Genomic DNA, 23,357 nt, shown 5'->3' with positions numbered 1-23,357 from the left:
TACAGAATTCTGGGATTTGTAGTTTTGTGAGGCACTATTACTCTTTGGCAGAGAAGGCTAAAAACCTTGTAAAGCTGCAAATCCCAGGATTCCATAAGATGGAACTACAGCACGTAAAGTGGAGTCAAACTTCATTATTTCTATAGTGTAGATGCAGCCAAAGCTACCTGGGAAAAGAAACTCATGCCAGCAATGTTTGAGAGAGAGAGAGAGGAAACAGGGTCTGACAGTACTGGCTACATGACAAAGAGAGAAAGAGATTGGAAAAGGTATGTGTGATAGAAAGTAGGGTCAAGCCTGACAGCACCAATCTATTGCTGGGGAAGCAACAGACCAGACAATACAAAGAACACACCAGAGAATCCCAGCTACTTGTATTTAGTGCCATTGCCCCAGAGACATAGGCCCAGTACAGACTTCCGGAAAGTGGAGGGGCCAATTTTAGGGCTTGGGAGTGTGGAGTGACCGCATGCTCCCAAGCCCTACCACGCGCCAGCGGCACCATTATGGCTCAGTCCTGTCCACATGGGAGCCGCCATGATGACGCAAGCATGGTACAGCATCTAAACATCACCGTGCCACATATTGGCACACTCATGGTGCCTGTCAGACAGACTGGCGCCCACCACGCACCATTTGCTTGCTGCAGAGTCTGTCAAGAGTAAAAACAGGGGGCTCCAGGCCGCCCTTTCAGGGTGGTCTGTCAAGCCCCATAGTTATTTGTGCAAGTTTAGTTACAAATTTCTTTACCTCCAGTATATCTCACCCATTCACAGTTAGTCCTGATCTTAATGTACATATTCCTAATGTACATATTCCTGTACATATTCTCATTACCCAATAGGCATACTTGGTATAGAGGTAATCACAAGGAATCTTAGCACTGTGTCCATGAGTTTCTTTTTAGTTGTTTGTTTTACAAACCACCATGCAAAAAGTGCACCTTGGCTTTTCTTCGAAAGTCAAATGATATCACAATTTTTCTCAGGTAGTCAAGCAGAGTATCATTAATTCCAACACGTTATCCTTTCCTTTATCCAGCAGAGCAAAATCATATGGTTTTTCAGATAAGATAATTGCAATAATAAACATTGTGTGCACAACCTCACATACTCCTTTAAAACAAGTGAAAAATGAAGCAAATATGGCAATGCAACCTTTCAGTAGAAAACAAGGCGACCCCTGCCAGCTACCATGGTATTTTTAAATTAGAAATATTGGGACTAGGCTTGGGAACACTGCTGACATTGAATATGCTTTAAGCTTTGGTAGATGGCATTAAATTTTCTGACTCAGAATTTTTTTTAAAAAGGCAAACAGATAAATATAAAAGATTACACCTTAACTGTGAAGTAACTCTTGGGACACTCATTTTAATGTTTTCACTCTTCTTTTGATGAGTTTAAATATTAATTTTTTGATGTTTAAATATTAATTTGGTGTGAAACCTCACCTTTTCTGGTGAATAAATGATTGATTCAAAGAGCATGTATACATTTGTACCAGCAAAATGGTGTGACTCAGCAACTGTCCTTAACTCTAAATCTTGACAGTTGCCAAGTTCAAATCTTATCTTGCTCTTTATTGCCCTTTGTCATTTAAAATGAGATACTGGGAGAGACAAGCATCCATATAGAACTGCAGAGCTGGGTGGACTGTTTCTTGACCTTAAAAATGCAGGAGCACCTTTCAGAAACAAACAAGTTTTTGACAGCACAGCCAGGCCTGAATTTTTCATACTGTTCTGAAAATGCTACCATCTGCAATGGCACATCCTGTCTACTCCCTACTAATGATGAGTTCAACAGAATTCTGAACTTAATTTTGAGTACTGTACTCACAGTCATGTTGGCATTGGTGATGTTTTCCATGGGCTGCAATGTGGAGCTAAAAAAATTCTTAGGACACATCAGAAGGCCATGGGGCATAATGGTGGGTTTTCTCTGCCAGTTTGGAATTATGCCTCTCACTGGCTTCGTGCTGTCATATGCCTTCAATGTGCTTCCAATCCAAGCTGTTGTTGTGATCATCATGGGATGCTGTCCTGGTGGAACTGCTTCTAATATTTTAGCTTACTGGGTAGATGGCGACATGGATCTAAGGTAAGAGAAACCTGTTTGTGTCTAGGGATGTATATTCTCAGCTATTTCATAATCACATATGAGGATGAATAATTACAATAGTGTGTTTTTTCCCCGTTGCAAGATAAAATAAATATTCCTTCTCAGTATTCTTCCAGCATGGTGTATTGGTTTGAGTGGAAGACCAGGGTTCAAAATACCCACTAAACTGTGGAAACTCACAGTGTAACCAATGACAAGTTGCATTACCTTAGCCCCAAAGGAAGACAAAAGCAAAACCCCACCGGACATATCTTGTTAAGAAAAACCCATGATAAGTTTGTCTTAGTGTCATCATAATTTGGAAAGGGTTTAAAGTCACACAACAACATTGGCACTCTCACAATATTCAGACATCCTGGTGTTTCAGAGGAATTATTGTGCAAAGAAAATCCCTGTTGTCTGCATAGCAAACAAATATTTCACACATAAAATAATTTTTCCCATGCAGGCAATACATTTTCTGTATGCAAAACAGGGGTTTTACAAAAGAAAATCAACAAAAAAAACATGTGTGTCTTTGTGGAATAATTCCTCTACAATGCCTTGGGTCAAGGAAAAAATTGCATAAAAGTCCTGCTGGTCTGTTATTTTTCCTGACAGGGTTTGCCATCAGTTGGAAAAGAGACAGCTATTGAAGTTGTAATCCTATGAAAGCATACTTGGAAGTAAGCTGCACTAAAGTCAATATCACTTACTTCTGAGGAGACATGCACTGGATCACACAGTAAGGTATCTTATCAAAATATCTTCCTGAGGTGTAGCACTTACCTCACAGTAAATGAATTAGAAATCATCTGTTATGGATAGGGATGTAAATACATTTCAGTGGGTATACTTATGAACTTTATAGGATAAGACATCAAGTGCATACAAGACAATATGCCTATTTTAAAGTGTGAATGATTCAAATGTACAGAATTGGAGAGATAAACATCTTTTAGTCAATGGAAGGCAAATACATAAATTGTGCAATTTGTGCAGAAACTGAACAGTGCACATTAGGATGAATGTGTGAAATGTGTGTAAATTTCAGCACAGTAAGACAACACAAAATGTTGCAACCTTATTTTAAAAAACAAAGACAGGATGCACACACACACACACCACCAGTGTGATTTGGAGAAAACAATGAGACTGAAAGGGGGGATTTCTACATGTGATGGCATAACTCTAACAATCTAGAGACCCATTTGGGTTCATCCAGCAGCAGACCATACTTCTGATTCTCCCCACCCCCCCCCCCACCCCCCATGGGACAGCAGACCATAATGCTGTGTTGCAAACTTCTCTTTTGGACTAGAGAGGAATGGCTCCTCTAGATGAGCTAAAAGTCTCAGAAAGTGCTGCATTTGTTATTTAGAATACTGCAACCATATGATGGATAATGGAGTGCACCAGAGAATTTCAGAAGAAAATCAGCATGTGCTTCATTGATTACACCAAAGCCTTTGACTGCATAGATCACAAAAAGCTATGGAATGCTATTAAAGGAATGGCTGTGTCCCTGCACCAGATTGTCCTGAATTCAGAACCTGTAATCAGTACAAGCTGCCACAGTCAGAACTGAATATGGAAAAACAGAATGGTTCGCAATCTGCAAAGGGGTCAGGCAAGGCTGCATTCTATCACCCTATTTGTTCAACTTTTATGCAGAAAATATCTTATGAAGAGCATGTCTAGACTCAGAAAGAGGAGGAGTGAAAATAGGAGGAAGTAACAGTAGTAGTCTATGATATGCAGATGACACCATAGTAGCACAAAACATAACAGAGAAGGAACAGATACTAAGGAAGATCAAGGAAGAAAGTGCAAAAGCAGACTTGTTACTGAACATAAAGAAAGCAAATAGATTTCCCATACCTTGTATCAAACATTGATCTGGTATGAGACTGCAATCAAGAAATTAGATGAAGTCTAGGAATGGAAAGGACAGTGATGAAAGAACTAAACAAGATCCTAAAGAGTAAAGATATACCATAGAGCACTAAAGTTAGAATCACCCAATCCATTGTATTCCCTGTCACCATCATATACAAATGTGAGAGCTGGACAGTGAATAAAGTGGACAGGGGAAAAAATCATCTCATTTGAGATGTGATGCTGGAGAAGAGTGCTGAGGATACTGTGGACAGCTAAAAAGACAAACAAACGGTTCTTAGAACAAGTCAAGCTTGAACTCTCCCTGGAAGCCAAGATGATTAAATTGAGGCTGTCATACTTTGGGCACATCATGTGAAGGCATAACTCATTGAAAAAAGACAATGATGCTAGGAAAGTTGGAAGGCAGTAGAAAGAGAGGAAGACCACATGCCAGATGGTTAGACTCAATTGGGGGGCATAGGCTTGAGCCTGAAGGAACTGAGCAGAGTGGTTGAGGACAGGGGGTCTTAGAAATGGCTCATTTCCAGGGTCGCATGAGTCAATGTTGACTCAAAGGCAGTTAACAACAGCAAAACACTCCGATGTTATTTCTGATATGCCTTGATGCATTTCTCTTGAACTTTACACAGAGCCCAAGATGTTTTATACCCCCTACCCAGATGGGAGTTGTTGTTTTTCAATCCTAATGCTGTTTGAAACAAAGTGATCTCAGCAACTTACATGTTTCTACTGTCCTGGTGGTTTCACCTCTCATTTGGTAGTCCCTCCCATGACTTTGCAGTGACATGTTGAGTAACCTGTTCAGTATGTTGAGTTTTAAGGGTTTAAGCAGTGCTACTCAAAGTGGTAAGTTGTGGATAGGTGTTGGTCAGCAAGCTACAGGCTGCCTGTTCACTTAAGTTTCCAGGAATAAAGCAGCAATTGTACCTAATGGGCACAAATTTAGTGGTAATCCTTTCCTTTCCACTTTCAGTTGGAGTCCTCCAGGGCTCCATTCTGGGCCCATTGTTATTTTCACTATATATTTTATCTCTTGGGAATCTTATCACTTCTTATGGTTTTCAATATCATCTTTATGCCCATGATATTCAACTATATTTTTTCACCCCAGAACTTTCTTCTGATATAGAACATTAGGTCACATTGTGTATCTCGGCAATTTCTTCATGGATGGTTCGTTGGCATCTAAAACTCAATATAGCCAAGACAGAATTACTTATTTTCCCACCCAAACCCTCTTCACAATACACATCCACTATTTTAGTTAATGATGTCACTGTCCATCCAATGGAAGAAGCACACAGCCTTGGCTTTATTTTTAATTCTTCATTGTCTTTTGTTCGTCAGATCCAGACTGTAGATAAATCATATCGATTTTTTCTTTATAATATTGCTAAGATTAGACATTTTCTTTCCTCCACTAAGACCTTAGTTCATGACTTGGTTATTTCCCATCTTGATTATAGAATCATAGAACCATAGAGTTGGAAGAGACCATAAGGATCATTCACCCCAACCCCCTGCCATGCAGGAAATCACAATCAAAGCATCCCTGACAGATGGCCATCCAGCCTCTGTTTAAAGACCTCAGAGGAAGGAGACCCCACCACACTCTGAGAGAGCAGCAGAAAACAAGCTTGCTTCATCCTCAATGTGACACCCCTTCAAATGCTTAAAGAGGGTTATCATATCATATTACCCCTTAACCATCTCTTTTCCAGGCTAATCACACCCAGCTCCCTAAGTCTCTCCTCATAGGGCATGGTTTCAAGACCCTTCATCGTTTTTGTCGCCCTTCTTTGGACACGCTCCAGTTTCTCAATATTCTTTTTGAATTGTGGTACCCAGAACTGGACATAGTATTCTAGGTGAGGCCTGACCAAGAGAGAATAGAGTGGCACTATTACTTCCCTTGATCTAGACACTACACTTCTATTAATGCAGCCTAGAATCACATTGGCCTTTTTAGCTGCTGCATCACACTGTGGCTTCAACTTATCGTGTATCACACGTATTAGGATTCCTAATCATTTTCACTCGACGTCTCATTCAGCCAGGTGTCCCCCATCCTATATTTATGTGTTTCATTTTTTTCCCCCTACGTGCAGTAGCTTACATTTCTCTGTGTTGAAATTCATTTCGTGATCTTTGGCCCAGCTTTCTAATCTACTAAGGTCATTTTGAATTTTGATTCTGTCCTCTGGGATATTAGTTATTCCTCCTAATTTGGTGTCATCTGCAAATTTGATAAGCATGCCCCCTATTCTTTCATCTAAGTCATTGATAGAGATATTGAATAGCACTGGGCCCAGGACAGAATCTTGTGGCACCCCACTGGTCACTTCTCTCCAAGGTGAAGAGGAGTCAGCCAGTCAACCAATTATTATTGTAATGTCTTCCACTGTCTCATCTTAGCCCTTTAGATTCTATCCAACACGCTGCTGCTAAGATTGTCTTCCTGGCTCATCTCTTAGACCATGTTACTCCATTATTGGTCTCTCTTCACTGGTTGCCCGTTCCATTTAGGATCTTGTATAAGTTTCTTTTTCTAACATTTAAAGCTCTACATAATCTCCCCCCCCCCCCCGTTATTTCTCAGCCCATACTTCTTTTTATAAGCCAGCTCATGAACTTCACTCCAGGAATAATGGGCTTCTCACCAACCAAGGGTTTCCTCTTCCTTGGCTTGGTTATGTCCAATTTTCACGTGCCGCATTGCCTGGAACAGCCTCCCAGTACATCTTCAGACTTCCTCTTCACTAACTGCTTTTAAATCCAAGCTAAAGACATTTCTTTTTACCAAAGATTCAAAATGACTGATATTGTCTTATAATATGATAATTTTATATGTGATTATATTTTAGCTGTTTTATATTATTGTTTTCTTTACTTAACTTATTATAACTGTTGGCAGCTTATATTATATCACCTTAGACTGTACACCATTGGCAGGATTTTATTGCTGTTACTTGTTTCTGGAAAGGGCCATGTAAATTTATGGCCCTATACAAATAAATTAAGAAGAAGAAGAAGAAGAAGAAGAACAACAACAACAACAATCCCTGGCACATGGGAAATAGCAATTTCAGTCCCCCACGTCAAATACTTAAGAAGCATGAGATTAGATATGAAATGTAGACACAGATGTTGAGGAGGAGGAGGAAGATGGGGAAGAACACAAAGGAGGAGAAAGTAAAAGTAGAGAGATAATGAAAAATATAGCTAGAACTAACCACACTCCTAAGAAGTTGAAGAAGAGTATGGTTAGTTTTGAAATAAAACGACTTGGAAATTCCCAACTTATTTAGGTAGTCTGGATGACCACCAGTATTTAGGGGGAGGGGGAAATGTAATTCACCATTTGCCTGGTCTTGGTATTCCCCCAAGCTGACATTTACCTTGTACCCTGAGGCAAAAGGACAATACAAGAACAGTATTGATTTGGCACTTCTGAACTATGTCATCTCATTATGATCATTTACATTAGAACTTTCACAAATTTCTAGAGGATATCATTATTCACCATTAAAAAAATGTCAACCTGTGTGGAAGCTGGCTGCCTGGAATCAAGTTTCATAAACCACCTTACATAAAGAAAGATTATAAAGGAAACTATGTATCTGATTGGAGCTGCTGTCTATAGCTGTACAACTGAGATAAATTTGAGCCCCTTCACACTATACAGTTATAAAGTGATGGTGCCACTTTAACTGCCATGGCAACATCCTATGGAATCCTAGCAATTGTTCTTTAGAGAGGGATATTTGGAATTCTTAGCCAGAGAGCTCCCCAAACTACAAGCCTAAAGCCTCCATAAGAATCAGTAAGGGCAGTTAAAGTGGCATCTTAGTTCTGTAAATGGGTAGTGTGAAAGGGCCTAAAGACTGCAAAAAGAGAAAATGAAATCAGAAATGAAAATCTGTAGCCAAGAGAGGACACAAAGACATCCTACCAGTCTCTATCTCTCCTGCCCCTGTAGACAAATAGTGGCTAGAACCCAGTTTCTCCTCTTGCACCAGAAATTACATATAACCTCAGTCCTTAAAGGTACCAGACATCTGAGTACCAAATCCCAGAGACCAATCACAGGGCAAGCCTCTCACTTTCATAGCTAGCTCAGTTGCTTCCAGAGCCACCTGGCTTGTCCTGATCCACCCTGATAGCTCTGATGTTTTGCATCACAATCTGTCCTAAGGAACTCATCCTTTCTGCATAGGAAATTTAAGATAGGTCTCATTCCTAATTTTACAGTTGTTCTCTCACTTCACCACTGCAGAACTCTTAGACGGCATTTGAAACTTTCTTGAGTTCAGAAGGGACATTTTTAAAAACTCTCCTGTACACATGCTCATCCCATTCTGGAGAGAGCCCTGGGAGATTGCATGGTATTTAACAGGCGATCTGCAATGCTTAGCAACTTAACTGTGTACAGACATCCATATGGGGATGCATATGGAGTAACATATGGAATTATGCCTGAAATAACAGATTGTTAGAAGCCACCTTATATTTCACACACACAAACACACCAACTGTATTCTCTGAACCAGGATATACGAGTTTTCTGGGATCATAGACATTGATGTTAATAAAAGCACTACCTTGTCCTAGAGTAAATTGAGAACAGAAATAACTTATTTTAAAAAAAACACTCTGGCAAATATTTCATTTGCCCTGTTTCATATTGATCAGCTCAAACATGAGGGGAAAAACACATTGAATCAATTGTTGAGGAGTGAGAGGCTGTAGATGTTATACGCTGGCCTCAGGGCAGAATGGAAGTGTAGTGTCCGCATGACACACACCCTGGCACTGCCCTGACACCACCGTCATGCCTGTGCCCAACCATATATTGAGCAGCATCATGGCACTGCTTTGGTGCTGTGTCCAGATGACGCAGCGCCAAAAGGAGCACCGGAAAATGCTGCCACAGTGGCAAAGGTGTTTTTTCCCTGGTGCGAAAGGAGTGGTATTTTGCCATTCCTTTTAGTGTCAGGGAAAGGTGTCAGGGCTGCTGCATGTAGTTGCCATGGACCCGATCTAGTGTTGAAAGGGGTGGCAGCAGGCCACTCCAAGGGGGGGGGGGGGTCTATTTAGCCCCTTAGTCAACATTTAATTAAATCCCAATGGCCCACTGGGTCTACTTTAGAGCTGATTAACTACAGTGGGCCCTTTGTATACACTGGGACTTGGTTCCAGGACCCCCCCATGGATACCAAAATCCATGGATACTCAAGTCCCATTAATGCAGTGGCATAATAAAATGGGGTCCCTTGTATAAAATAGCAAAATCAAGTTTTGCTTTTTAGAATTTATATCCTTTTGGAATATTTTCAAACCATGGATGCTTAAATCCATGGATTAAAAATTTACATATATGAAGGAGTGACTATAAAATTGCGGTCAAAACCTTTACAGTGCAACCTTACATACTGTATGTCAGTTTAGAGGTCCAAGTGAAATCAATCAGATTTACTTCCAAGCTAAATAAAATGTTTACATATCCCAAGCAAGAAAATATGTCTTCTGATATGTAAAGTCTATTGGCTCCAATAGTTCATAAAGTGCAGTCTTAATTCAACAATGGCTGCGTGCCAGCTGAACTGATAGTAAACTGATCTCTTAGATTAGCTAGCAGAAAGGGTTTGCTGGCATGAGTACAGTTCAGTGGGTAAAGAACCTTATACCAATTCCTAAATACCTACATCTCACACATATTTGAGTTAGGATTGCATGATCTGTTGCCTCAAAATACCCATTAAGTATGGGGCAGTATATACTAGCAACCTGCTCCACAATAGCGAACTACTGCCTGTATACAAAGGGTGGGCTACACAGCACCCTCTGGCTTCATATGGCTTTGCCCCAAGGTGTTTTTGTGGGTCCTGTTGCTCCTGATTTGCCATTGACAGTGCCACCAACAGAACCCGGCCGGATTCCTTGTGATTGAGTGGAATACAAATAAATCATTTATTATTATTATTATTATTATTATTATTATTAAACTGTGCTCCCCAAAATAGGTTGCAGTTGCATCAAAAATAACCGAGAATTTTATGACTACTTCAAAATGAGAATGAGATGCTTTGCTCTGTAGACTAACATAATGAGGAGGGGGGACTCTGACAATCTCCTGCTCCATAGGATACCACTACAGTTGCAACAAATTTCATGGGCATAACTGTGGTGGGAACATCAAGGAAAGAATTCGGATTTCCCAGAGTTAGTTGCCTTTGAGAGTTCTGAGGGCCCATTGCCGTTCTAGCCCTAGCTTGTTGCCCAACCCTGTTCTAAACATTACAGACTCAGAGCAAATACATTTAATGCCTAAATCGCCCTTAAATCCATTCTTGGTTGGAATGGGATTCTAACAAATTAGAGTTTGTGACTCCTAATAACAAACCCTCTCAGAAATGATAATTTATAATTGATGCCTTTCTCTATCAATATTTTGTGAAATTTTAATTATCAAAGCTATTAGTTTTTTTATTGATTCAGTTTATACTCCACTTTTCTCCCAGCACAGGGCCCAAAGTGGCTTTCCCTGTATTTACTTGGAGATGTGTAGAGTTTGTTCACATGGAAATGTGGCTGTAATTGCAGCCTTAAAGTGCAAACTTACACATATCTACTAAAAAGCAAGCCCCGCAGATTACACTGTGTACAAGACTACAGCCACAGTTCAACATCTATGCTGTATTTTTCAGTACATTAACTTCTTTCTGTTCAATCTGTCTATTTCCTTTTAACCTAGACTTCCTATTTCTAAACTGCTATGAGACTATTAGGATGCTATGGGTCTATGTTCCATTTTCAGTAGCCTTAAGACTGTACATAAATACCCAAAGGAGAAGTAAAATGTCAACAACCCAATGCTACCTCTCAGGGCTCCTATACTGTCCAAATACCACCACCACTATGGTGCAAAAGTCCCTTCTTTTGCTATTATTGGAGAAGAAGAGAGAGTAACACATTCTCCCACCATGATACATCATCCCTACAGACCCATCACATTGCTGTGGAAACCATCACAGGGCTGTACTGGATCTCAGTTTGAAAACCACAACTTTGCCAATAAAATTTTTATGCAAAGGAATCTTGTAGCACCTTTGAGACTAACTGTGCAAAAGAAGTTGTAGCACATGCTTTCACAGACCTGATCTGCTTTCTCAGCTGCATGGAGTGAAGTCATGCCCAGGAATGTCCTTTATAATCAGACAGTATGAATATTCATAGAAATGCAAAACTTGTGTGTATGGTGATGATGTGAACATGTCATGCACTCCATACATCTAAGGAAGTAGACCATTCACAATCACTTTTTTTGTCCTGAGGACATTTGGATAGCTGCACTTATGTAATACCGGATTATTATTCCCTTTACGTTTTGGATTTACAAATCTCTCCAAGGCATTTTAACCCTGTATGTTATTCACACATATTCCACCCCAGCTGGAGGGTGGCCAGGAGCCTTGGGAGCCCTTCCCAGTACTCCTCCTCTTCCCTCCCCAGACAAGGCTCAGAGGGACTGGAGGGGGGGTTGGCCCCTCCAATCCTGATTGATTTGGTAGCATATTTACACTGCCAAAGATGCAGATCAATATGGATATTTCAAGAAAACTCAGGTGGGGGGGAACAGTATCAAACAGCCCAGGGTAATTGGGTTTTGGGATAGCCTCCCACTCAAAGTGCACCAAGTGCATTCAAGCACCAAGGAAATTACCTGGGTTCATCCCAGATTATTTTTGTTGCGTGAATGGAACCGTAGTCTAGGAAAGCTTATGCTATAACCTCTTTCACATAGTCTGAAATGTACTACAAGATATCTTTGTATACTGATATTCCAGAATAACACAGCTATGTCTCTGAATTCTACCCCCAATAAAAATGTCTTTGCAATTATTGTGACATGAATAGTAACCATGATCAATTTGATTATCTTGCAGCATCAGTATGACAACATGCTCAACCTTGCTGGCCTTGGGAATGATGCCACTTTGTCTCCTTGTTTATACCAAAATTTGGACAGACTACAACTCCATCTTGATCCCCTATGATAGTATTGGTATGTCACCTCCTCATCTTTTTCCTTCACAGCAGCTTATTCTCTAGTGATGATACCTATCTGGACAACTTAAATCTACAATATAAATATATTATTAAGCTGCTATATAGAGCACAACCCTGGTTCTAATTTGGGGTTGGGGTTGTGCTACTTCAGCACTCCTTGTTCCAGGTAGGGGCCTTAGGGGCCATGAGCTGAGCCCCTCAGTCTGATACAAAAGTAAGCAGGCATGAAAATCTTGACAGACTGGATACTAAGCATCCAGTAGCCAAAAGGGCACAGGATTCTAGAAGTGGGAGCCATTCACACCATGAAATTATAACGTTATATTCCAGCTGCAATATGGAATACCAGTGTTTGCAGTTTGACGAGGCAGTAGAGATCACTGGCTAAGAATGCCTTTCCCAGATGCAGATCCCACGATGACACAGTATGGAACCATGGCAGTTAAAAGTGGAACAAAGTACTATAACTGTGTGGTGTAAATGGGCTCCCAACCTGGATCATTTCCAGTGTTTTAGACCAGTGGTTCTTAACCTTTTCTTTCCCAGGGACCCTCTAAATATATTTGGTTGCTGCAGACCCCCAAGACTTAACTCAAGATTTAAAATCCTAATAATAATAATAATGATAATAATAATAATTTTAAAAAACTATCTGAACACTGCACCATTAACAATTACACTAGCCTTTAAACTTTCCATCACAGGCACTGGAGGGAAAGGAATACTTCTTTCCCTGCATCTTCCTGCCAGTTTTCAGCTACAGGGAACTGTAACATACAGGGCCAGCCAGTCTTGCCTTGGCTCCTGTTACCTGGTCACTCTGTTACACGGAGTAAGTGCACTGAGCAGCTTTCAAGCCTTCAAAGACCTCTTGTGAGGACATTGTGGACTGCTAGGGATCCATAGACCATAGGTTAAGAACCACTGTTCTAGAGCACAATTCCAATAAAGCCTGACCACACTAGCTGCAGAAGATTAGCTCTGCAGTGAAGGATATCTAGAGGGATCCAGATTGAGAAATTTTATTCTGTTATAACAAGAAAGTTGATAGAAAATCTACAATGGGGATGGATTGTAAGCAATTTCGCCTATCAATTTCAACTGACCTGGCAGTTCTACAACTCTAGGCTTCTAGTCAACATGAGTTGCTTTGAGGTCCAAAATTGCCTTCAAATTGATACCATTCAGTTTTTAACATGTCATACTCATACAATATGCTATTTTATTTTCTCATTCCCTCTCGCTCTTGATCTTTTTCCACTTCTCAAAAAAAAGTGTGTGTTATTGTTATTATTATCATTATTTAAACCAAAAAATGCCAAAGTGTGAAAGAAGCTTTAAGCTAGTGCCTACTACAGACGCATCAACAGCAAAAAATCAATGTTTAGTAGTATTATAAAAAAGAAAACTTCAGAATGACTATGATTATCATGGGGCACGCTGTATTTTTGTTATCCACCTAAATGACTTCTAGTAGCTGCAGACAGTGCTGTGATTATCTAACTGGGCTTTGAGACAGTGGTACTGTGATCCGGGAGATCTTGCTCGGGCATGACACTCCCTGGGTGACTGTATGGAGCCAGTCACTGTCTTTTCACTAGAATATCACAGAGGCAGCCACAGCTCCTTGAAAGAAAAAGAAGATCATAAATAAATAACCTGCAAAACACATAGCACACTTGTGTAAAAGTCAGAATGGGAAGAGAAACTGGTCTACTCAAGAATCTCATTGTTAAGAGTCTATTCTTCCTGGCTTAGGAGTTCTTCATCCAATTTACCTTACTTCCTCCCCCCCAGGTATTTCACTGGTAGCCCTTGTTGTTCCTGTTTCTGTTGGGATATTTTTTAAGCATCGGTGGCCCACCAAAGCTAAAATCATATTAAAGGTAAGTTCGGAAGTTTCCAAATATCTATCCAATGAAAATTCAAGATATCCTTCCGAATATCTATCCAATAAAAATTCAAGCTGACTCCTTTACTTAGTCAGTTAGCTGCCTGAATGTTTCATCTATCTAAACTGGAGGGCTTGGTGGTAGGGATATTAAAGTATTTCTGATTCCCTGGGAAGCAGTTGTTCCTGGCCTGGGCCCCCAGATATTGTTGAGTTCTAGCTCCCTGAAGCCCCAGCCAACTTAATCCACTCTGTTTCCTTAATGGTATCCCAAAACACAATCCTTTCACTAGGATACATAGGGGTTGCAGAGACTCCACCATGTGGAACATGAAGTATGAAACTTGACCTCTGTTTGGGAATGTGTAATGTGAAGGACTTTCACTACTGTGCAATTAAGCCATTCTCTGTTCTCTTGCTTGCCCCCAGGTTGGCTCCATAAGTGGTGCAATTCTCATAGTGATCATAGCTGTGGTTGGAGGGATATTGTACAAAGGGTCCTGGACAATCACACCTCAGCTTTGGATTGTTGGAACCATATTTCCAGCAGCTGGTTATTCTCTAGGCTTTTTTCTAGCCCGTGTAGCTGGACAGCCTTGGCACAGGTAAAACTTGCTCCACTTGTTATATTTTCATTCTCCTTCCATCTGCCACATGCATCATTAATTTTTTTAGACAACAACATTAGAGATGAACAAGTTGCAATGAACTTGTTAGAACTAACCATAAAAAGGTCACGTGCAGTTTTTCTCTGGAGACAAAACAGTTATGGCCCTTAGGTGCTTTTAAAACACAGATAATATTTCTCGTGGTCTGTTAAATTCCAAAATTTACAGTGCCTTGTTTGGAAAAGAACCAAAGTTACAAATCTTAAGTCCCAATGCTATCCTTACATGAAATTTATAAAATATTTTCCCTAGTCAGAAAACTCTGTCATTTAGTCAGCCTTTCCCATCCTTTCAGTTACCAGATGATGTTGGACTACAATTCACATCATCCGACGTCAACATTATAAGGTTGGTAAAGTCTGGTTTAGAATACATACCAAAACCTTGTCTGCATGTTGAATTCAGAATCATCACTGAGGAGCAATGGGAATCCTTCCATCTCTGCCCCGCAAAATCCCGACTTACATTGGATTTGTAATTCTTCTAAAGTTGCCATAGTTCAGTGGTAGAGCACCTCCTTTGTATGTAGATAGTTCCAGTTCAGTCCCTGGCATGTTCAAAGGAAAGGATTGGGATGTGCATGAGACCTTAAAACATTGCTACTACTAAAAAAAATAGACCAAAGGTGGGGAACTATTTCCCCCAAAAGCCAAGAATGTCAAAGCATACACATTCATCCAGGAAGGGAAAGAGCAAGCTCTTCCTTGTGGACCATTAGTGGAACTTAGTCATGCTTCCTTCACCCCACTGCTGAGCTATCATTCTTCTTTAGTAGACTATAGTAGTAGACTATAGTTTGTTGTTCTGCAGTGGGAGAATAGGGCTATATATGGCAAGTCAGAAAGTGAAATCCCATGAGATGTATCTATCCATAGGCCACAAATTGTCCATACCTGGAACACATAGTATTGGATAGATGGCCAGGGAGGTACCCCAATATAGAACAACTTTCATTTGTTGGATCTTTGTAAACATCAGTTATGTTATAAATCAATTAACTGTATGAAGACAGAAAACATTTTTTAACTCTGATGACCCTGTTTGTATGGAAATGTTGAGTGTTCCCACATTTATTTTTGTTCTAAGTGTCTCAAAACTGTTCAGATTTTTTGTTCATTTGTTTAATTGATTTATACCCCATTTTTCTCCTCAAATGGGACCCAAAGTGGCTGTTTGATAACTTCATTTTAAATGCGGGTAGAATTGAGAGACACCACTGTGTTAGATTGGAATATCACTATTCAAAGCACCACTATTGTAGCACCACTGAGACTAACGATGCAAAAGAAGCTGTAGCATAAGCTTTTGTAGACTTGGGAGATTATCGCACTGTGTTCTGAGAACGTTCCTATTATCACGTGATGAGAACGTTCCTGGAACAGATATTACTGCATTAGTAAACTAGAAAGTGATCAGAACGTGATCAGAACTGCATTTTACCGCACAGCGATTCCTGAAACCGTTCCGAGAACATATTCCACCAAGGCCGCCTCCGTCTCCTGATTGGCTGAAAGAATGACAGGCAGGGAGGCAGTGAAGCAGGCAGGCGAGCGACTGCAGTGAGGGAAGGGGTGTGTGTGAGAGAGAGAGGGGGGAAGGAGGAGGGAGGGAAGGGAGGGAAGAAGGAGGGATCAGGAGGAAGGCAGGGAGAAAGAGAAATGGGGAGAGATGAGCCTTGCAAGTTACATCCCAAACCTCCTTTGCAAGGCTGGGAAGAAGGAGGAGCTCCATGCAGGTCTCTTCAAGCCAAAGAAAAGCAAGTTGCCAGGGAGGGGACTGGGCCAAGGGCAGAGCCCCGGCAGCCATAGCAGCTCTTTAAACCGGTTAGAAAAGAAGAGTCCTCTGCTGTCATCCCAATTCCCCATTTTGGCTGCTTGTCAGCCTTTTGCCTCCTGTGTGTGTGCGCATGTAATGTGTGCCTTCATAGAATCATAGAATCATAGAGTTGGAAGAGACCACAAGGGCCATCCAGTCCAACCCCATTCTGCCATGCAGGAAATCACAATCAAAGCATCCCCAACAGATGGCCATCCAGCCTCTGCTTAAAGACCTCCAAGGAAGGAGACTCCACTACACTCTGAGGAAAGAGTGTGTTCCACTGTCGAACAGCCCTTACTCTCAGGAAGTTCCTCCTAATATTGAAGTGGGATCTCTTTTCCTGGAGCTTGCATCCATTGCTCCGGGTCCTAGTCTCTGGAGCAGCAGAAACCAAGCTTGCTCCCTCATCAATGTGACATCCCTTCAAATATTTAAACAGGGCTATCATATCACCTCTTAATCTTCTCTTCTCCAGGCTAAACATCCCCAGCTCCCTAAGTCGTTCCTTGTAGGGCATGGTTTCCAGACCTTTCACCATTTTAGTCGCCCTCCTTTGGACATGCTCCTTTTTGAATTGTGGTGCCCAGAACTGGACACAATATTCCAGGTGGGGCCTGTGAGCTTCCCTCCCCGCTTTAATTCTTGTCTGGCTCTTTGCTGTGGAATTCTGGGAGTTGTTTGCTTGCTTTTGTGTGTTGCTCCAAACAGAGGAGCTTTTGTGGGTTCCTTCCTGGAGGGAAGGAGGAGAAGGTCCTGGGCATCCCTGCCATCCTTGCCTCCTGCAGGCTGCCAGCACAGGAGCCCCGCTGGACATAACACTAGAGGCCCCCGCAGAAGCAGCCAGACCCTTTCCCTCTTGCTCTCTGCTCTGGCCCCCCTGTTTCCCTCTCTCTTTCTCTCTCTTTCCCTTCTTTCCTCTTCTCTCACTTGTCCCAACTTTCCTCCCTTCCCTCCCTCCTTCTTTCCCCCCTCACACACACACACCTTCCCTCACTGCAGTCGCTCGCCTGCCTGCCTCCCTCCCTGCCTGTCATTCTTTCAGCCAATCAGGAGACGGAGGAATGAGAGAACGGATTTGAGAACAGATAAGAATATCGCACACACTTCTGTTGGAACGTTCTCATCACGTTTCAGCTCTCTGGGAACACATTCATATCTGTACCCTCCTGGAACACATTTGGAACACATTTAAGCGTTCTGAGAACCCGATTGGAACACATACGTGCGGTATACTCAAATGCGTTCCGTTCTCATCACGTGATGAGAACGGTCTCAGAACGCAGTGCGATAATCTCCTTGGTCTGCTTCCTCAGATGTGTTCACTCCATGCATGCATGCATGCATCTGAGGAAGTACACCAAGTCTACAAAAGCTTATGCTACAAGTTCTTTTTCATACTTAGGGCCAAAACAGACAACCTAGTAAAGCCAGTGTCTAGCTGGCTTGGGGGCGTGGCATTTAGACACACCATATCCCTGACTCACCCAGAGGCCAGCTTCCAGGTGTCTTGGGGGCAGATGCCACTCTCCCCAGAGCCAGCAAATCCCCAGCTCTAGAGATAAAGGGGCAGCTTTTTTCCACCCCAAATATGAGCAGACCTTTTCCACTCCTATTTGGGGTGGAAGCTGGCTGGATTTGGGCTGTGGTTTGCAGTTGCCACAGCCCCAATCTGGCTCTTTTGAGGGTGGCTTCATGCCATCTGTTTTACCCTTAAGTCTCAAAGATGATACAAGGTCCCTTTGAATACTGCTATTCCAGACTAACTCAGCTATATCTCTGAATTCTGCCACCATTAAAATGCATTTTAGTCATTTCAGTGGATCGTAACACATCTGTTTCTATTCAAACAGGGAGGGGCAAAGTGGAATAAAAGGAGAAAGGAATGGTTTCTGTTTGCCCCACACATAGGAGATTATCACGTGTCATTTTTCGTCCGATCTGTAAATAGGCTGGAAATAGGCTTGAACAGGTGAGAACAGATGTTATCACACAGGACAATGCTGCCAATGCCACTGGGAGACTACAAGCCATCCCCAGCTGCGCTTTGCACGCCAATTTTGAGGATGAAAGCTTCCGTCCTTCAAAAATTGGCAGGCAAAGCACGGCTGGGAGAAGGCTTGTAGTCTCCCGGTGGCATCAGCGCCATTTTCCTGTGCAATAACAATTGTTCTCACCTGTTCAAGCCCATTCCTAGCCGTGCCCAGGTCAAGCAAAAAATGATGTGCAATAATCTCCATAGTTTGTGTATGCAAGTATACACAGGAAAGGAAAGGCTATGCAGTAATGTGTATAAAATTGTGACAAATTTTTGAAACACTCAGAAGAAAATATCCACCCATATTTGGATACTTTATTTTAAATAGAATATCAGGTGTTCCTATTACAGCTACATTTTGGAAATAAAACTCATCTGTCTGTCTGTTACCATGTACCAACAAATCTGTCTTATCATTCCTGAGAGCTACTGTAACTAATGGCATCTGCACTCCAGTTTTACTGGAAAGCTACTGAGTGATTACCCAAGGACATTTCAATATTTTGTATGGTAAAAGAGAAATTTGCAAAAGCCAGCCAACTTGACTGAGTGCATCAGGGACTAAAATGCAAGCAACATACATATGGCACTCAGCACCGTGTATTAGAAGCCTCAATATGCATACATGTGAGAGGCCCCATAGGATATATGTGTGGAATAGTAACATAATGTGTACTCTGTGGTAGAGTCAGGAAGGTCACTTAGTGCTGTATTTGGAATTTAATGCATCTGTCTTTCTCTCGTTCTGCAATGTACACTGACACAAAATACATTGATGCAATCGGATACTAGTCACACATTCATGCATTGTGTAATTGGCTCCAGATCAGCGCCAGCGAAACTGCCCATGGCCAATTCAAACATGTACATTCAGTATGCAGGTGAACAACTGGAGGATAGGTGGCTCAGTGGGGAAGTTCACTCTGGATGCATAAAGAATATACAGTTCACTGCCTGCCTTCTAAACAATTTCAGTGTTACTCTTTAGTTAGTGAGGAAGGAAGCATAATGAAATTGGACCACTACTTTCATCCACTTTGCTATAGGAAAATCATGACTTCTCTGTTGTTAATTCCAACAAAGATCTAGCAAAGATACCATCCTTGATGGAAGCCTTTTTCTCTGTCTACTGGTGCTAATATAAACATAAGAATGGAATTTAGACTTAGCCTTACTTTTAGTACATGATAAATGGTTCAGTATTAAGTGTCTCTGCTCATACCTTTGCTATATGTTATCACAAAAGTTTTGAAAACATCTTCTAGCAATTTTAACGTACATTTGGTTTTCCATGTCCAAAAGTTTAAGAAAAACCTATATAAAGTGTGCAAAGGAGGGGCTTCATCTTCACTGGCACTCTTATGTTGTAGAGTCTTGTGTGGGAGAACAGGAATACAATGCTAAAATACATTTCTTGGTGAAGTAGGAAAAGATGCTTGGATTTTCTGGAAAAAAAATTTCCCCCTTCACTATCCTTTCTATTGTGTCAGTTTATTTCAGATTGGGAGACCATGGAACTCGAAAATGCTATTTTATCCATTTATGATACAATACCTCATAACTGTAGACAATTTATACTTTAAAAAACAACAAGGGGTTCAAAGGTTGTTCTTTATGACTACAGCTCCCAGAATCCCCTGGCTAGCATGGACAAGAGTCATGAAAGATCTGGTTATTCAAATGAGTTTTTCCAAGTGCTAAAATTAAGTGATAGGATAATGAGGAGAGCAATAATGAAGAGGAGCATGAGGATGCCAGTTGTGTAGGGTGTGTATGAGGCATATACCTATCTGTCAAACTCCTTCCTCTGCTACCCTTTTTTCAGATGTCGTACAGTGGCTCTTGAAACAGGGATGCAGAACACTCAGCTTTGTACAACCATAGTGCAACTCTCTTTCTCCCCTGAGCAGCTGGCACTGATGTTCACTTTCCCACTCATCTATAGTATTTTCCAGCTTGGCTTTGCAGCAATGATTTTGGGAGGTAAGACCACCCTATGCATGTACTATTCTGAACTCCTTCAGAAAGAGTTTGAAAGGTTTTTCTTCATTGACTTATGAGAAAGAATTATCACTAAGAAAAACAACAACTCCAGATAGATCAATATTGATCACAATTGAGCTAGCAAACCTGAGGCTTTTTAGAGTATATAGACTGTATACACACACACACACACACACACACACACACACACAGCAGCTAGACCACAAATTGGACTCACATCACTCCTTTGCAACAAAAAAAGCAAACTGTGATCATGCAGCAATAGTGACCCAACTCAGACTTCGTGCTTCCTAGTCCCTGCTACTGCCCTCATGCTTCACAAAAGCATTCCAGTCTTAAAAAATCCAACATTCTAAAATATAAACTGGCATGATTCTCTTTTAAAACAAGATACACACTCCCTGCACACCTTGTTTTAGGGCAAAAAAAGATGTGTTTTGGGGGGAAAGGAGGAATTTGTGGTGTTGGGAATGCAGAATTAATGCAATTTGAAAATGTTTTAACTGCCATGGCTCCATGCTATAGAATTCTGGGATTTGTAATTTTGTGAGCTATTTAGCCTTCTCTGTCACAAAGCTCTGTTGTCACAACAAACTAGGAATCCCAGGATTGCACAGGATGGAGCCATGACAGTGGTGTTAAACTGCATTAATTCTGTGTGGCAGCAGACATAGTGTCTGCAGTGAATGTTTATAATCCATGTCTGAATCCCAGGCTATCTCACTTCAGTAAAGGTAAAGCAGGGTACCTTGAGTGCTAGCTTAAGCTCCAATTGTTAAACAATTCCTTCGCTGATAAGAGGCAATCTTATCAGTCTCCAATCTCCAGTCATTGAGGGCTCACAATCATGTGATGCAGAGTTTGTCAAACTCTGAACATAGGATGCTATCCCATCAAGAAGAATATTTTAAATGGTGTATCATGAGAATTAACACAAATAACAATGATTAGCATACATATCTGTCTCAATCTTATTTTAAAAGTCATAAATTATTACAGAAGGACTTAACATCTTAAAATGTCATAGGAAGAGCATCTGATAAATTAAAAATCGGTGCATGAACTTTTGACATCTACTTTTTAATTTAAAAAAAGAGAGTCTGCTTCATGAGATGTAGGAAATGTCAGAGGTAGTCTTTTTATGACTCCTCCTTCCTTGCAATGAGAGAGTACCAAAAAGCTACAGTAGCTCTGCAATACCTCTTTGTTGACCAAGCACAAACTGAACCTGGAGAAGAAGGTTAGGCCCACATAACAAACAGTTTGCCTTCTTCCAGAATTATACATCTTTCCTATACCATAGATAAAGAAAGCCAGTATAATGTAGTGGTCTGAGTGCAGTACTAGGACTCTGGGAGACCAGGGTTTGAATCGCCATCCAGTCATGTAAACACACCAGAGTTGGACCAGTCACATTTTCTCAGTCTCAGAGGAAGGCAAAGGCAAACACTCTCTGAACAAATCTTGCCACTTAGCAAGAACAACAATATCATATATTGGGATAAGCAACCTCAGAAAATATTGGCCTGAACCAAAAGCCCCTCCTGGCGAAATGTAGATACAACAGTTTCAAGTTTTCACGCTAGAGACTTCTTGGCTAACACAAGTGGTAAGGATTTGAAGGAGAATAGTGTTCCTGATGGCTTCTGGATGAAAGGTTCTTCAAGTTTCTTGTGCACACACAAAGAATTGGAAAATTGGGTAAAGCTCAGGAGGCTCTGAAGTCTGGAAAATAGTCTGGAGGCTGCCTTTGGCCTGTGGGTTTCTGCGTTCTACACTGGTGGCATAGATTCTTCTTTCAAATCCACTGTCTTTCTTGTATGCTGTTCCAATTTCAGCACTGCCTACTTTTCTCCAGCAGGCCAAACAAAAACCACCCTGCAGGTGTACTATCAACTCAGGATGAAGGTAACCAAATGCAAAAGAAGCCAGGGCTCCTGTATTTTTTCATAGTTGTGCAGAACAGGGAATTTCATCAAATGTAGCATGTCATACAAGCTCCACCTGCTGAAACCCCCTTTTCTACACAACTGTTAAAGGAGCAAGAACCCCATCCTCTTTTTGATCTGATCACCCTCTTCGGAACACATTTCATTATTAGCAAATGATTCTCTAAAACAAAAAGTGGCAAGTGCACATCTGTTCCAAAGTAGGTCCCACAAGAATGCCCTGATTCTTGACACAACAGGATAGCTTTTCTTTAGCAATGCCAAAGTTAGGAAACAAAATGTTTTCCTGTAACTTGCTTCTTCAGTGATGCCTACTGCAATGCCAGCCATTGACATGCCATTCCAATGTTATTAGTTTACCAGGTACACAAAAAGTATTTTGCTGATCGAAAGACAGACTTAACAGAAAAAGAAAATGTATCTGAATCCACCCCAGCACCAACATACTCAACTATGAATGGAGGATTTACACCGGAGGAAGAAGCAGTAGAATCCCCTGGGTCAGTGAAAGGAAAAGTATAAATACCGTGGATTTTATTGAACTCTTACTTCTAAAAAATCTGTTGCTTAAAGGGAAATATTTTGCATAGTGAAGTGTCCTTTTCTACAGAAAGTATGTTACTTGTAAATTATTCATTTAAGAAAGGAGACTTTGACATTTTCTCTTACTTTTGAATGAAACCTGAAAGGCAAGGGTTGTTTTGTGTTTAATTGATTCTGATTTAATATTTTGTCCATTACAGGAATGTATACCACAATAAAGTAGTTAATGTAAACATCAATACTCTTCACTATTTGTGTTTGTGCTGCATTTTCAATTATGATATGGAGGGGTGTGTGTGTGAGTGAGAGAGAGAGAGAGAGAGAGAGAGAAACATGGTGGCTAATCAATCCCAACCAAGTTCATCATACATGCAA

At 41.0% G+C, this 23,357-nt stretch overlaps 1 protein-coding gene across 1 annotated transcript; it reads left to right on the top strand.

Annotated features, from left to right (window-relative positions):
• The first annotated feature begins 1,674 nt into the window (after positions 1–1,674).
• Positions 1,675–22,961, top strand: SLC10A2 (solute carrier family 10 member 2). The gene is made up of 6 exons (XM_089507989.1): positions 1,675–2,102; positions 11,951–12,069; positions 13,872–13,960; positions 14,395–14,570; positions 20,312–20,469; positions 22,795–22,961. The coding sequence occupies exons 1-6, from the start codon at positions 1,675–1,677 to the stop codon at positions 22,959–22,961; spliced, it is 1,137 nt and encodes a 378-aa protein (XP_089364115.1).
• The last annotated feature ends 396 nt before the right edge of the window (positions 22,962–23,357 follow it).

This window comes from Sceloporus occidentalis, unplaced genomic scaffold (assembly GCF_023333645.1).
Source record: "Sceloporus occidentalis isolate IW3139 unplaced genomic scaffold, rSceOcc1.0.p SCAF_2, whole genome shotgun sequence".
Lineage (NCBI taxonomy): Eukaryota > Metazoa > Chordata > Lepidosauria > Squamata > Phrynosomatidae > Sceloporus > Sceloporus occidentalis.
The sequence above is the reverse complement of the archived record's forward strand: the minus strand, read 5'-3'. Positions and strand labels throughout refer to the sequence as shown.

Bases quoted from the DNA above. Each gene is read 5' to 3' on its own strand.
- SLC10A2 (XM_089507989.1), top strand. From the start codon at position 1,675: ATGCAGGAGCACCTTTCAGAAACAAACAAGTTTTTGACAGCACAGCCA. The intron at 14,571-20,311 runs GTAAAACTTGCT...CCCTTTTTTCAG, and splicing joins GCTGGACAGCCTTGGCACAG to ATGTCGTACAGTGGCTCTTG. The intron at 20,470-22,794 runs GTAAGACCACCC...CAATGTTATTAG, and splicing joins TGCAGCAATGATTTTGGGAG to TTTACCAGGTACACAAAAAG.